Source organism: Pelophylax lessonae, assembly GCF_965119305.1.
Source record: "Pelophylax lessonae genome assembly, chromosome: 3".
NCBI lineage: Eukaryota > Metazoa > Chordata > Amphibia > Anura > Ranidae > Pelophylax > Pelophylax lessonae.
Genome location: NC_138770.1, coordinates 519,861,341 through 519,876,454, shown reverse-complemented (window position 1 = coordinate 519,876,454; position 15,114 = coordinate 519,861,341). Strand labels below are relative to the sequence as shown.

Below are 15,114 nucleotides of genomic sequence, written 5' to 3'. Positions count from 1 at the left end.
TGTATCCCAGATAGCACATGTCTTGTGCTGGGATCAGGTTTGATTTTTCCTGGTTGATTAACCAACCCAGGTCCTCTAAGAAAAAAGAGTGGCTACCCGTAAGTCTTCCCGCAACTGGGGAAAGGAGTGGGCAAAAAATAAAAAAGTCGTCTCCAGATAAGGGATGACCGAGATCCCCCTTAATCTTAAGGGCGCCAGTACTTTCGCCAGAACTTTGGTAAAAGAGGTCAGTGCGAATGGTAGGGCGCTGAATTGTAGATAATGAACTGCACTCCCCCACTTTATCGCTATTCAAGAGAATTTGCTTCCCTTAGATCCAGGGAAGCCATAAAGCAATTTGAGGGAGAGCATCGCCTTCAACGTAAAGATGGTTTCCATCCGGAACCTCTTGTAGGTCACCCAACTGTTCAGAGGTTTTAGGTTCAGGATAAGACGAAACTTCCTAATGTTTTTTTTTACTACAAAGACATGCGAGTAGAAACCCAAATTTGTTTCTTCCTGGGGCACTGGAACAAGGATGCTCTGGTCCATAAGGATCGCCAATTTGTGACAGTAGTGCCAACACCTTTTGGGGATCCCTGGGAGGGGAGGTCAGGAATGTTCTTGCGGGTGGAGTGCCCCTGAACTGGATTTGATAGCCCTCCCTGATGATCCTCCGTATGAACCCATTTTGGGTCACCTTTTCCCACTGTGGGAGGAATTGACCCAACCTTCCTCCTGCCGGGACCTTATCACTGGGGTTTAGGGTTTTTTTTTTTTTTTTTTTAGAATAGGGAAAAAAAGGATAGCCCCTTTTTGTTTCCATCTCCCCCACTGTTTTTTAGTGGTTGGCATCTTAGAGGCCTGCCCTTGTGGACTTTGGGGATGAAAAAAACATCGTTGAAGCTTTTTTGACTTTTAAAGGGAAGGCTTTCTTCCTATCTGCTGTTCAGTCCAAGACATTTTCTAGGTCTGGCCCAAACAGAAGGTCCCCTTCAAAGGGAATACTGCAAAGTTATTTTTGAGGCCGAGTCCCCTGACCACGATTTTAACCACAAGGCCCGGCGAGAAGAATTACCAGGGCTGCAGTTCTAGCTGACAGTTTAACGGATTCTGCCGAAGCGTCTGCCGTATGCCCGGCCGCTTTGGACAGCATAGGCAGGGAATCCAAAATCTCCTTTCGGGAAGTCCCTCCTTCTAAATGGGCCTTAAGTTGGTCCAACCAGGCCTCTAAATTCCAGGCCACCACTGTTGTGGCCATAGCTGGCTTTAACCACTTTACCACCGGAGGATTTTGCTGTCTTACGTCCAGGCCACTTTTTGCGATTCGGCACTGTGCAACTTTAACTGACAATTGCGCGCTCATGCAACGCCGTACCCAAACGAAATTTACGTTCTTTTTTTCCCACAAACAGAGCTTTCTTTTGGTGGCATTTGATCACCTGTGCGATTTTTACTTTTTGCACTATAAACAAAAAAAGAGGGAAAATTTTGAAAAAACAACATTTTTCACATTTTTTTTATATGAAATTCCCCCCAAAAAAATGTAAAAATCAAAAATGTATCATTTTTGGCCAATTTGTTTTCTGCTACATATTTTTGGTAAAAAAAAAAAAAAAATCGCAATAAACGTATTTGATTGGTTTGCGCAAAAGTTATTGCGTTTACTAAGGGAAAGATTTCTGTCATTTTTGGTGTTTTTTTTTTTTCTTTTTTTTTTAACGAGTAATGGCGGCGATCTGCGATTTTTTTTTGCGGGACTGCGACATTGCAGCGGACAGATCGGACCCTTGACTGACATTTGACACTTTTGGGGGTATCAGTGACATTACTACAGTAATCAATGCTATAAATATGCACTGTTACTGTAAAAATGACACTGGCAGGGAAGGGGTTAATTTTATTGGAGAGGGAGGGGTTAACTTTGTTCTTGTGGCAAAGGGGTGGTAGGGAGTGCCCCAATACCCTGTGATGAAACGCCTAGTCATCCAACCAGAGAATACACTCTGAATGGTGGAATTTTACTGCCAATTTTGCAGTATAAACTGCTTATAAATAAGCAGTCCAACTTAAGACTCCAAGATCCCACAGAGTGGAATACTGTTATAGGGGGTATGTCCAGGGATTTGGGGGGCTGCCATACAGAGTTTTACTAGTGTCCAATCATCTGAAGGTACCGGCCTATAATTTAGGGTCTAGGAATATCAAGCCTTTATAATTGATCTTATTTTTTTTACACTAAAGAACATACATAAAGAACATACATAACACAAAATATGAGTAAACAATGCAAACCATTGTAAAATGTACCACTATGCCCCTTCAAACATGAAACAGAAGGAGAGAGCAGGGAAGAGGACGAGAGGTGATGTGAAAATCAGTGATGTCAGAGGAAAGATTAAAGTGATTGCACTAACCTCATTAATCAGAAACTGAAGCTGGATTACTGTACAACCACTGTCATGCTGGCAATAACACTCAACTCCTGGCCGCCCAAACCTGACATTATCATGTTAAGGAAATACAGCTTTGTTTTATTTAAAAAAAAAAAAAAAAAATTATATATACACATATAAAATAAAATGCAGATACAACAAGAACATAAGGGATGGAAAGGTGGGAGATTGAGCATTAAAAATGTATTCATGATTATGCTTGGCTAGAAGACACTATTTATTCATTCATATAAAGCGGATTATAACAGGTCATAAGAAAAAAAATAAAATAAAAATCCCAAACTGCGATAGACGAAATAGCTTCATTCTACCAGGAATTCAGTTTGTTTGAATTGTGCCATTTCTGCAAAAAATTTCAAGCAGCATTTCAGTCCTGCCTGCTGGCCTTTAAAATTCCACCTATCCCCCACCCCAAGCTTTACTACGCAAGCATAAACTGATTTTTCTCTGTAGAACGCTGCTACCTTCCCAAGGGTCTCCCCTTTTGAGTCAAGGTAGATCTCAAGTTATTTTGTCAATTTTTTACTACAGATAAATGGTTTCATCACAAACCAAATTGGACTAAAATTAACATATTCGAATAGTGCAAGTTGTACTTTCATGTGCTGTACCATCTACTTCATCTTAACTTGAAAAGCTAGAAAGTTGAAGTTTAGGAAAAAAGAAAAAAAAATGTGACTTTACTAAAATCTATATTTTGGAATACAGTACAGGACACAAGTAAATTATTCATACACCTTGGGTTATAGGTTTGTACCCCCAAGTGACTGGACACTGGCAATGTTTTGAGGAAACAACCCCCGGGGGCTTTCCCTTTAACCCAACCCAATTCAATGGAGTTCAGTTTTGTAGCAGGTGGTGCAGAGTAACAATGAATAGAAGGGAGTGTGTCCTGTGCTCTACTCCTAGATATGGAATTCAGAGGCCAAGTCAAAAGTCCTATCATCTTAAATCATACCAGTACTGGACACAGGAAAGTATTCATAAAACAGGGGACATCCCCAAGCAATGAATGAGAAAGGTAGGCAATTACTAGGCAAACAACTGTGTCACTAGACCCAACAAGGTTCAACAACAGATCCAACTTCACAAACCTTGAAGATGAAAGCATCATCTGCAGAAGATTGGATATCCACCTGGTAGAACTGAGCAAGCATGAATAGAGCACCTTGAAATAGTAAGCTCAAGCAATCAGATTTATCCATTTCATAATACTGGACATGGAAGCAGAGTGTCTCTTGCTAGATACAGAGGACTGGCCAACAGGGAATCCACCTGTGATCAAAGCGCCAGCTGAGGTAGACAATAATGGCTCCAGCTTTGTCTAGACAATAAGAGATTTCCTTTAGATGCTTTGGAGAGAATGATCGGATTATCCTTGATGAGGTGGAAGACATTGCACCTTGGTAAAGGATTGTTTAGTGCTGTGATGGCGAACCTTGGCGCCCCAGATGTTTTAGGACTACATTTCCGATTATGTTCAACTACACTGCAGAGTGCACGAACATCATGGGAAATGAAGCTCCAAAACATCTGGGGTGCCAAGGTTCGATATAACTGGTAGTGCATATGACAACCTTGTCTTCATAAAGTATGAGGAACAGCGCCAAAGAGGGCTGCAAACTCAGACATGTCTGACAAACATGACAGAAGCCAAAAAGGTCACTTGGCAGGAGAGGTTATCTAAGGGAATTTCCTTGAAGTACCTTGAAGTGCAGGAGTCCAATGTAACAGAGCAAAACTGCTGAGCTCCAGGATGTTGCAGGAGCTAGGCTTTGACAGGTGACCATGGTTCCTAGATCATAAGGGACTGGAAAACTCCTCCCCAGCCTGAAAGGCTCATCTCATCACTTTCCATCAAGATAGAGAGTGCCTTGCTTGACTAGAGAGGAGCATGGGCAGGTCGAAAAAAGGAGGTGGTCAACAAGAGATTTGAGAGCTCTTGAATTGGGTAAATGTTATAGCCTTTTAGGAGGCTACATTAAGACTTAGAACTCTGGAAAAGAACACCATTGTGAGAGGTGAGCTCAATGCTCAACCACGGGTTTAGGGAATATTTTTTTCCTGGAAGAAAAATAACTGTTTGGGATGTATCCAATTCAAATATTGTTCTGGTCTTTTACAGACACAATGGTCAGAAGCATACAGGGTGACTCCCATCTTACCAATCCACAATACTGGACTGTATGCCACATCCAAGCTTGCCTGTCAGATGGTACACTCCTGAAGGGGGTCTTCATTGGCTAGGTTCCACGGGGATTGACAATTGCCCTGGACCTGTATAGCACCCTGTGGCTGGCTATCACATTGCATTAATTGCCAAGGACGACAGGCCCCAGAATAGCCAAGAACACCACTTGGTTTCAGTACAAGCCTGAACGCCGCTTGGTTTCAGCGTGCGTTCCAACAGGAGGCAGAAATGACGAACTGGAAGTAGTAGCTGGACCAACCTCAATGCATTTCGCGAGACCACATCATCAGGAAGTGATTCTGACGCGGTCTCGTGAAATGCATCAAGGTTTGTTCCGGCTACTTATTCCGGTTCGTCACTTCCGCCTCCTGTTGGAACGCGCGCTGAAACCAAGCGGAGTTCTTTGCTATTCTGCTGTCTAAATGTGCCGATTGTGGCACTTTTAAATAGGAGTGTACCATTCATTGGTTTATATTGCTTTCAAGAAATTTTAAAAAGGTTACTGCGCAATCCTATGTTTTTATATTTCTTGGGAAACGGCTTAATCATCCTGACTGAGGGACAACTGTATATCAGACCATTCTGAGCCCAGGGAGGCTACCCATCTAAAAATTACACCATTCATTTAAGGAGGCGATTTGCAAATTGTAGAGCGAGCTGGGTCCTGGAGGCCCTTTGATTTCTGGTGAGTCACCCTCACATTCATGGGTGAAGGAAAAATTTAAGCACTGGCACTTTTTAAACAAGAAGGTTTGCTCAGCACTTTGTCACTTTTGTGGTGGAATACTTTCACTGGAAGAATTTTTGCACTTTATGGACTAATGGATTTTATGCTAAAATTTATGTGTTATGCAATGTGTGCACCGTGTGAATTTTTGCACTTTATGAATTATTGAATTTAAGATTTTTTTTTTTTTCATGTTTACATATCTATTTATTCAGCACTCGCACTTTTAGATTCGGCGCCTCAAATTGCTCTTTTTTTCACAAAATTTTATGAGCAGACCAGAACTTTTCCTAGGTTTATTGCAATTTAGACAATGTTCCAGACAAACCTTTTATCCATAGGATGCTGCAATGATTGTGTTGAATATTTTCAAGCAAAAATAATGTGCAGGGTACCGGCAAGTCCCCTTAAACTTGTAAAATGCTTATGTCAAAATAAAATATACCCTCTCACCTAACCAATAAGCCATATTTAGTTCCCAAGTACTCGTCAGATCAGTCGTTCAATGCACTATTTTTATGCAGTAAAAATTTTTGTACTGTAAAATATATGTTTCCATGGTGACTTTTGCTTTAAAGGAAGGACACAAAACATTTAAACAAATTGTTTTCCCCAAGTAGTACTAAAAAAAGTGTGTGATCCAGTAAGCAGGCTCTCTCTGATGACAAGTCTTATTCTCATCTTTTCCAGGGTATGCTCCACTGCCTAAAGGACTACTTCAAGGTCAAGATACCGCAGCCAGCACGCACTACTTGAGTTTACAGAATTAACAGCTCCAGAACAGGCATCCACATCTGTTAACCCTTTCTAGTTACCAGGCATCTCCTCTTTGGTAAATCTACCATTTGGAAATGTAATCATGCATTCCAAAAGCTACCTTCTATAGTTCTAAATAATTTATATAAAGACCGTTTCTCCTAATAGCCATCTTAGAAACTCAACCCTTCAACATACTTTATTTGTATGGTTTGACATCTAGTAATGTGCATGAAATTTGTCGAATCTACAGTTGTGGATCTCCATAATTGTAATTGAATCGATTTGCCATTCTAGCATAGTGTATTCAGGGAGTCACAGATTACAAGTGACAGCCAGACTAACAAGGAACTACAGAAAAGACATTTATATTAGGTTTTAGCATAGAAGACAACTTCATTAAAAGCATCACTTTCAAGTTCGAAAATTACAGTTTAAGTTTTTGCAGTCTGAAACAAAGTAAAGGCAAATCTAACAGGGCACAAAGACAAAAGATGTGATCTAACACTTAGGCCCCTTTCACACTTCTGCGACTAGTCCTGCGACTTGGGCCTGCAAAGTCGCATGACAAGTCGTACTCCATGATTTCCAATGAGTACTGTTCATATCTGTGCGACTCCAAGTTGCAACAACTTCAAAATAGTCCCTGCACTACTTTGGTCTGAGTGATGAGTTTTGAGGTCCATAGACAAAAATCGCACAACTTGGGTCGCACAAGTGTGAAAGGGGCCTAACAGATGTCCCCACTGGAGGATTGACCTTCAGGGACAGCTAGAAAACAGTGAGGGGCAATTTCTCCAGCAGGAGGACATAGGCAATATTAAAAACGCACGACAAAAAGGTAACCATTACCTACAGTAAAAATGTAAAAAGATCTTTAAAGTAGAATGCAAACCAAAAATGGAAAACACCTTTTCCTGAAATTAAAAATGGACCTTTACATAATGTTAATATGAATATCTGAAATTTAACCTAAAAAAACAAAAAACAAAAAAACAAACAGTGCTCCATGTGGAAATAGTTATACATTCAGCAGCACCCAAATACAAACATGCAACAAAAAAACGGTTGCGTTGCATTTTTAAACAAAAACAAAAAATACAAAAAACTATCACGCTGTACCTTTACATCATTAAATCAATGTGAATAAAATGATATCAACCAATTGTGCAAACAGTCCACCACACATGTATGATTCCTTGACCCTTAAAATCTTTCTTGAATCCCCTGGTGAAATCCACCACCATTGCAACACTCCGCCTCTTACCAAAAAGGAAGACTCCAAAATCATAGGTGGTTATACAGTGCTTTTGAATGCCTGAGGATCTTTGCAGCAGTTATACACAAAGATTGGGAACCACAGGAGCTGCCAGCAGGAATGCCTTATGGCCAGCACTTCCATTCAGTATGTAGCAAGGTTTCCTAACCTGTGGCCTGAGGTGGGTCTGCCATTGATACCGGCTACCTCTCCAGCCCATGTGAGCTGCGACCCTGGGTGTGAGAACTGACAAGTCCGCCATCTTTGTTTGGTTGTTTTATTGTAGTTTTAGGGGATGGGAGAAGGGAATGAGTGGGATACTCCTTTGGCTCGATTATGTACAATTCTGGGACTTTTGTAACAAAAATGCGCTGACTTGACTCTAGCTGACGCTAGCCAACGCTTACTAACTCTTTGAATACACTGTATCTCTAAAAGTTGTGCTGGAACCCTGACTTAAGTCTAGCAGATCCAGGACTGTAGAACCTTGAATATCTGACACTGCTTGCACTGCAAAGTCACTGACTACTCTCTCCAGCCTTGCCCTGGCTTGAGGTAGCTTGCTGTGTATTCCTGTATGGCTGCAACTCTTAACTGATGCATTCACACTGTGCATTAACTCTTCAGGGCCCAAACTGCAGGCACTCCCTTTACCGCTTCAGGTTCCTCAACCTAGGAACCCCCTCTATCACTTCAGGGTCCTCTGACTAGGTATCGCCTTTACAGCTAGCTGACACTTGGATCCTAGAACCTTCTCCGGAGTGGTCCCAACTGACTCTAGGCAGACCCCAGGGGCAATCCTTAGTACTCCCGACCTGTGTAGGCTTTCTGGGGACGGGACCCCTTTTGCTCTCCGCTGGTTCTCGGCACACCAGATCCCCCTCAGCTCAAAACCGCGCTCTGTAGATTCTCAGGCAGCACCCGAGACATCCAGCTCCTCTGACAGGTGGAGAGACAGCCGTCCTCTCCCTCCTGGGACTCTGCTTCCCGCCAAAGACAATGAGTCATGCTCGCCCTCAAACTTATACCCACTCCCAGAATCATTTGTGGCAGAATCTGCCTTCTGGGGTAGTTACAAGCCTGAATGTATCCCTGATTGGGTTTCCTCCACTGCCTATGAGAAGCCTATTACAGAGCCAGTGGGGAGTCTCCACCTTCAGCAGACACACCTGGAAGCGATGACACCCTACCAAAAAGAAATTATGGCCCTGCTGTTTGGCAGACAAAGCCCACTATACATTTACCTAGCACCTACCTGTAGGGTGCTACAAGTATACATCACAATTTCGGAAAACAACAAGCAAATGCTCCATACTGTAATATCGGTTAATGATTTTATTCAGTTAAAAGCAAGGAACCCAGATTAACAGACTACAAGGGGACACAGCAAAAAAAAAAAAAGTCTCAGCAGCCTCTCTGCCGGGCGGCGTGACATCTGCACAGGCTCCGTCCTGACAGGTTTCATCAAAGGGAAGATTAATGTTTTGTACAGGCACACTTTATACCATCCAATCAGTAGCTTGCAGATAGGGGATGGCCTAGATCTATTTAGAGCATGAATGGTTGTTTCCACCCGATGATTATACAAAAGGTGTGTGTGTTATACATACATACACATAGTACCGTGTAAACGTTTTAGGCAGATGTGAAGAAATGCTGTACAGAATGCTTTCAGAAATAGAAGTATTATTAGTTTATCAATTAACCACTTCCTGCAAATTGACGTACATTTATGTCAGCTTGAAGTGGTTATACCAGGGTGATGCCTGCAGCTAGGAGGCATCACCCTGGTACCTTTTTTTTTTTTAGCAGCTGCTCGGCCGTTATCACAGGGAGACCTGAGCGACCAGCCCACATGTCCGGCTGGTCAGAGTCTCTGATGATGTAACCCAGAAGCAATGTCACTTCTGGTTTACTCGGCTGCCAATGACGCCAATTTGAAAAAAATGACAGTATACAAAAAAAAAAAAAAAAAAACACGCAGATTTTACCCTTTTGAATACGTTTAAGTGCAAAAGAGGGATTTGGGGGTCCCCCAGATCCTTCTATAAAGACTACATGTCACTGCCTATTACGGTCACAAGGGATGTTTACATTCCTTGTGACAGCAATAAAAGTGATAAGATTTTTTATTTCCATAAACAGTAGGGGGGGAGAAAAAAAATGTAAAAGCACCCCCCCGTCCTAGCGTGCTCACGCACCAAAGTAAATGCATATGCAAGTCGTGCCCGCAAATGTAAACAATGTTCAAATCACATGTGAGGTATCGCCGTGATAGAGCGAGAGCCAGTACCGTAGCAAAAGACCTCCTCTAACTCTAAACTGGAACCATTAAAAATCTCCATTGGCGATGCTTTCAAAATTTTTAAGTACCGTAGTTTGTCGCCATTCCACAAGGGTGCGCAATTTTAAACGCGTTAGATATCCATTTACTCGGCGTGACATCTTTTGCGATATACAAAAAAATTGAGCTAACTTTACTGTTTAGTTATTTTTAAATTCAGTGAAGTTTTTTTTCAAAAACTATTGCGTTTGAAAGACTGCTGCGTAAAAACTCTGACATACATAAAATATTACAACGATCACCATTTTATTCTCCATAGTCTTTGCTAAAAAAAAAAAAAAAAAAAATTACACACACAATAAATATATAATATATATATACATATATATACACATACACACACACACATACACACACACTAATATATATATATATATATATATATATATATGGATTTTTGTAAAATCTTACCGTAAAATCCTTTTCTCTTAAGCTCATTGACAGACGTAGTCCTCGTTGATTACTAACAACTCGGGTTATGCTGCCCTCTACATGAGTAGGACTAGACAGGAAAGAAAACATTCTGGCCACACCTTAGGGGCAGTCCCAGAGGGTATATCCTCTCTCTCTCTCTCTGCTACAGCAAATCAGTTATGTCACAAAGCAGTGTTTAGAGAATTTAACCCAACCCAACTCAAAAACAGAGGGGCGGGTACTACGTCTGTCAATGAGCTTAAGAGAAAAGGATTTTACGGTAAGATTTTACAAAAATCCATTTTTCTCTGTCGCTCATTGACAGACGTAGTCCTCGTTGATTACTAACAACTCGGGACGTCCCAAAGCAGTACCACAAATGAGGGGTGGGAAAATGGAAATCAAAATCCAATCTAGAAGGCCCAACCGATGCCAACTAGAAGTTCTAAAGGCTCAATCAAAGATGAGACTCAACAGAAATTCCAACGGAAAAAAAAAACCCTCGAGGTAGACCACCGGTCTCCTCAAATTGCGGCCTGCAAAACCTTGCGGCCAAATGAGGCATCCGCCGATGCCATCACATCAATTTTATAAAATTTTGTAAAGGTATGTACCGACGACCAGGTGGCCGCCTTACACACCTGGACCACTGACGCCTGATGGCGGTAGGCCAAGGAAGTACTGAGCGCTCGAGTGGAGTGCGCCTTAACAGGGAACGGAGGATTCCGACCCTTAATAGAATAAGCCTGTACCACCGTCTGTCTAATCCATTTGGAGATAGTCGCGGCAGATGCAGGCAACCCCTTTCTGGGGCCATCCGTTATCACAAAAAGTGAATCAGTTTTACGGAACGATTCCGTAGCCTTCAGGTATACCCTGATTGCCCGAACCACATCCAAGGAATGCAACGCATGTTCCCGATGATGATTGGGCTGAGGACACAAGGAAGGTAGCACAATATCTTCATTCAGATGAAAGTCTGAAACCACCTTTGGAAGAAAGGATGGCTTTGGATGAAGAACTACCTTATCCCTATGAACCACTAAATATGGGGACTGGCATGATAATGCAGCCAGTTCTGACACCCTGCGTGCAGAAGTGATAGCCACCAAGAAGGCCACCTTCTGGGATAAAGTAAGCAAGGGAATCTCCCTGATGTTTTCAAAGGGAGGTTTCTGCAGAACCGACAAAACCAAATTAAGATCCCAGGGCGTTAAGGGCGCGCGGACTGGTGGAGCCAGGTGCCGCACCCCCTGAATGAAATTCCGCACCAAGGAATGAGTCGCCAAGGGCTTCTGAAAGAAGATTGCTAATGCTGAAACCGGACCCTTGATGGTACTCAAGGATAGTTTCCGCTTAACCCCCTTTTGCAGAAAAGCCAAGATCCGGGTCACCGAATAGGTACGTGGAGGAAATCCCAAAGATTCACACCACGCGATATAAGTCTTCCATGTGCGATAATAGACCTTGCTGGAAGTCGCTTTCCTTGCCTTAGAGTAGGAATAACTGAAGCTGACAACCCTCTGTCCTTCAGTACCTGGGTCTCAATGGCCAGGCCATTAAAACCAGCGACTGTAAAGCACAATGGAAGATCGGTCCTTGAGACCGCAGACCCTCCCTGAGAGGAAGTCTCCAAGGAGCGTTCGCGACTAGCATGTCCAAGTTGGCCTGACCGGCTTGACGAGGCTAGCCTAGAATTTCCAGGATAACTGGAGTTCCCTCCATCTCCATCCTGCGGAGAAATCTCAGCAGCAATCTGAGGGGAGGGAATACCTCTAATAGCTGACACTGCCTTAACAGGCCGTTCAGGGCGTCTGCTGCGTCCGCTGGAGGATCGTGGGCGCGCGTTACCAATCTCCGCGCCTCCGGGATGCTCTGAAGAAGACACAGATGGTGAAATCCTTGGTGATCGACTTAAGTCATCACCCTGATATTGCAAAATCAAATGTATAATAATAGCCCAATCTGTGCGTCTCAGTTCGTTATATCATACATTCAGCGGCGCTTCAGCACACACAATGTATGTGTGCAAGTATATTAGTCAGTTCCTGCAGTGCTTCAGAGCCTGCAATTGCAAACTAGTCCCAACTCCACAGGATGTGCAGTCACAGCCAGCAAAAAGATTTCTCCTCTGATGTTCAGCACCAGTGATTGTACACACAGTATCACTAATCCTTCACCACACCGACTGTGCACCCCTATGAAGTGGCCACTCACCGAATTGCCCTTGAAATATCGCCTTTATGCATAAGCTGCATGAGCCCTTGCTTCTAGTCGGTCTGTCGTCGCTTAGGCACGTCCAGATCCTATCCGTCCACCAGGGGTCACTATCAGGCTGTATATCTCCTCAGTGCAATTTGTAAGCAAACGACATGAAGCAAGAGAGTAGTGTAATACTGTTTCGACTTTATTAATTAAATAAAACTTCCCTCCCCTTCAGCGTATATGCTTACATTTCAATCACCCTTTGCACGCATATCATAAACACAGAGGCTTTGAAAGGTACCGCCGCTCGCCGACCGCGAGCTAGTCCCTGCTGTGGATTACAGCGCTCCTGCGGCTAACAGGCGAGATCCAGAACAACAGCGGTATCCTCCCTTCGTCTCCTCAGCAGCAGCGTACGTGCATCCTGACCGGTTTCGTCTGGTAGACTTCAACAGAGGACTAACGTGCGCTGCTGCAATCAAGATTAATGTATGCAGCCGGAGGACCTCCCTCCCATCATGATTGGTTTACACCACTGATGGGTTCAAACACCTCTTCATTGCCATTACCTGGCCTGAAGGAAATTCAATATGGACATACCATAGAATCATTTTCTAAATACCGGAAAAACAAGATTAATCGATACAAAACAAAGTTTAATACCGCTATCAACTCTCTTATTACTGCAACCAGTATCTGAATGGGTATTCCCCGGGTTTGAATCACACAGAACCCCAGTTTTTTTCAGATTGGCCATCTTTGCCCGATCTGAGCATGTATGTTCAAAATTTCCAAACCTATCGATTTGTAAAAATTGGTCATGGAGTTCTTTCTACCCCTAATTCTACATGCCATCTTGCCCTATCCGGATGCATACATCTTAAGTACTACTAATATTTAAAACGGTTATGCTAAAATCGATATAACCAAAATTTGACACAAAAATAAACCTACAGCACCTGGTATTCCCAGGTGGTCTCCCATACAGGTACTAACCAGGCCCGACCCTGCTTAGCTTCTGAGATCAGATGAGATCGGGCATGTTCAGGGTGATGTGGCCATAGGTAAAATGTAAAGTGCATTCTAATGGTGAAACCATCATGTATGACCACTATCCTCAAGATGTCATACTTATTACATAATTAGCACATGTCATGTAATTTCTGATATGTTTTAAAACCAGTAAATGTCAAATCTTAAATAAATCATTTCATAAATAGTAGATACATAATAAATAAATACATTAACTTCATAAATAATAGGTACAATTCATATGTTGAGATTACAAGAAAATGTTGTTCATAGAGGCCAAATCGCAAATATAATATATAAAATTCGCTCTAAAATATCTTAGTCCATAACCAATAGTACTAAAGGTTAAAATATATAAAAAATAAAGGCGTGTTGCCATAAGGAATCAATGGTCGAGGCATAATCGTAAATTCGAGTAAAATTGGAGAAGGATAAAAGTATATATAAAATGGAATCCATAAAACGTCCTGTCTAAAAAATATACTTAATAGTTGCTTAAAAAACAGTTCAGGTCAAGTTCTATATTTAACCCGTTGGGCGCCAAGGAGTTTGTTTTGTAAATCCATTCAGTTTCCTTTTTGGACAGTTCTCTTACTCTATTGCACCCTCTCCAGTTGCTTGGCATCTTTTCTATACCCCAAAATTTCAGTGCTGAGGGGTCTTTATCATGCTTTTCCCTGAAATGTAGTGGGACACTGTGTTCCTTGAAGCCTGTTGTTATTTTATAAATGTGCTCAGAAATCCTGATGCCCAATTTTCTCTTTGTTCTTCCTATATACAACATACCGCAAGGGCACTCCATTCCGTATACCACGTGGGTCGTGATACACGTGATACACTCCTTTATTTCAAAGGTCTTCCCATTTGCTCCTGAAGTGAACTCCGTTAGACCCCGAAAGTGTGTATTCACTTGTCTGCAAGCCTTACACCTTCTGCATGCGTGAAATCCAGACAAGTCCCAGAACATCTTTGGTGGTCTGGGAGGGTCCAAAACTTTCCTCACCACTCTGTCTCCAATAGTGGGAGCCTTTTTGTATATAAATATTGGGTTATCCGGAATCACGGGGCCCAGAACCTTATCAAGCTTCAATATTCCCCAGTGCTTTTTCATGATAGATTCAAATTCCCTGAACTGGACATTATAATTTGTTATGAAGCCCCATTGGTGCGATTCATTTGGAATCTTATTAGTTGGAGCCAGGCAGGACTCATGTGAAACCGCCAGTACTTCTTTCACTGTCTCCTCCAGTACCTCCGGTCTGTATCCCTTATCGGTAAATTTGTCTGTTATCACGCGTGATTGTTCCAAAAAATCCTCCTCCAAGGTGCAATTCCTCCTTATCCTCAGCAATTGCCCCTTGGGGATGTTCCTTAGCCAGCACGGGTGATGGCCACTGTATACTGGAAGATAGCCGTTTCTATCTGTAGGCTTAAAATATGCCTTAGTGATGATCCGTCTGTTTTCAATCCGCACAGATACATCTAGATAGTTAATTTCTTTTTTGTCCCATGTACATTCTAATTTGATGTTGTGTTTATTTATATTTAAATGCTCAGTGAACTCTGCTAGCGATGTCTCTGTACCAGCCCAAATAAAAAATAGGTCGTCGATGTATCTTTTGTAGAAGACCAGCTGCTCTTTTCTGTGGGCATATATACTCCTATCTTCCCACTCGCCCATAAATAGGTTGGCGAGGCTGGGTGCATATTTTGCACCCATCGCCACACCTTTCTGCTGCGTGAAGAATTGTC

General features: G+C 42.4%; 1 protein-coding gene across 3 annotated transcripts in view; it reads right to left on the bottom strand.

Moving 5' to 3' along the window:
* STXBP5 (syntaxin binding protein 5) overlaps positions 1-15,114 on the bottom strand; it is a 925,152-nt gene that overhangs the window by 710,075 nt on the left and 199,963 nt on the right. For all 3 annotated transcript variants that reach the window (XM_082250146.1, XM_082250147.1, XM_082250148.1), the window contains exon 3: positions 2,397-2,478. In XM_082250146.1, coding sequence (XP_082106272.1) covers positions 2,397-2,478 — 82 coding nt within the window. The remainder of the gene's footprint in view (positions 1-2,396; positions 2,479-15,114) is intronic.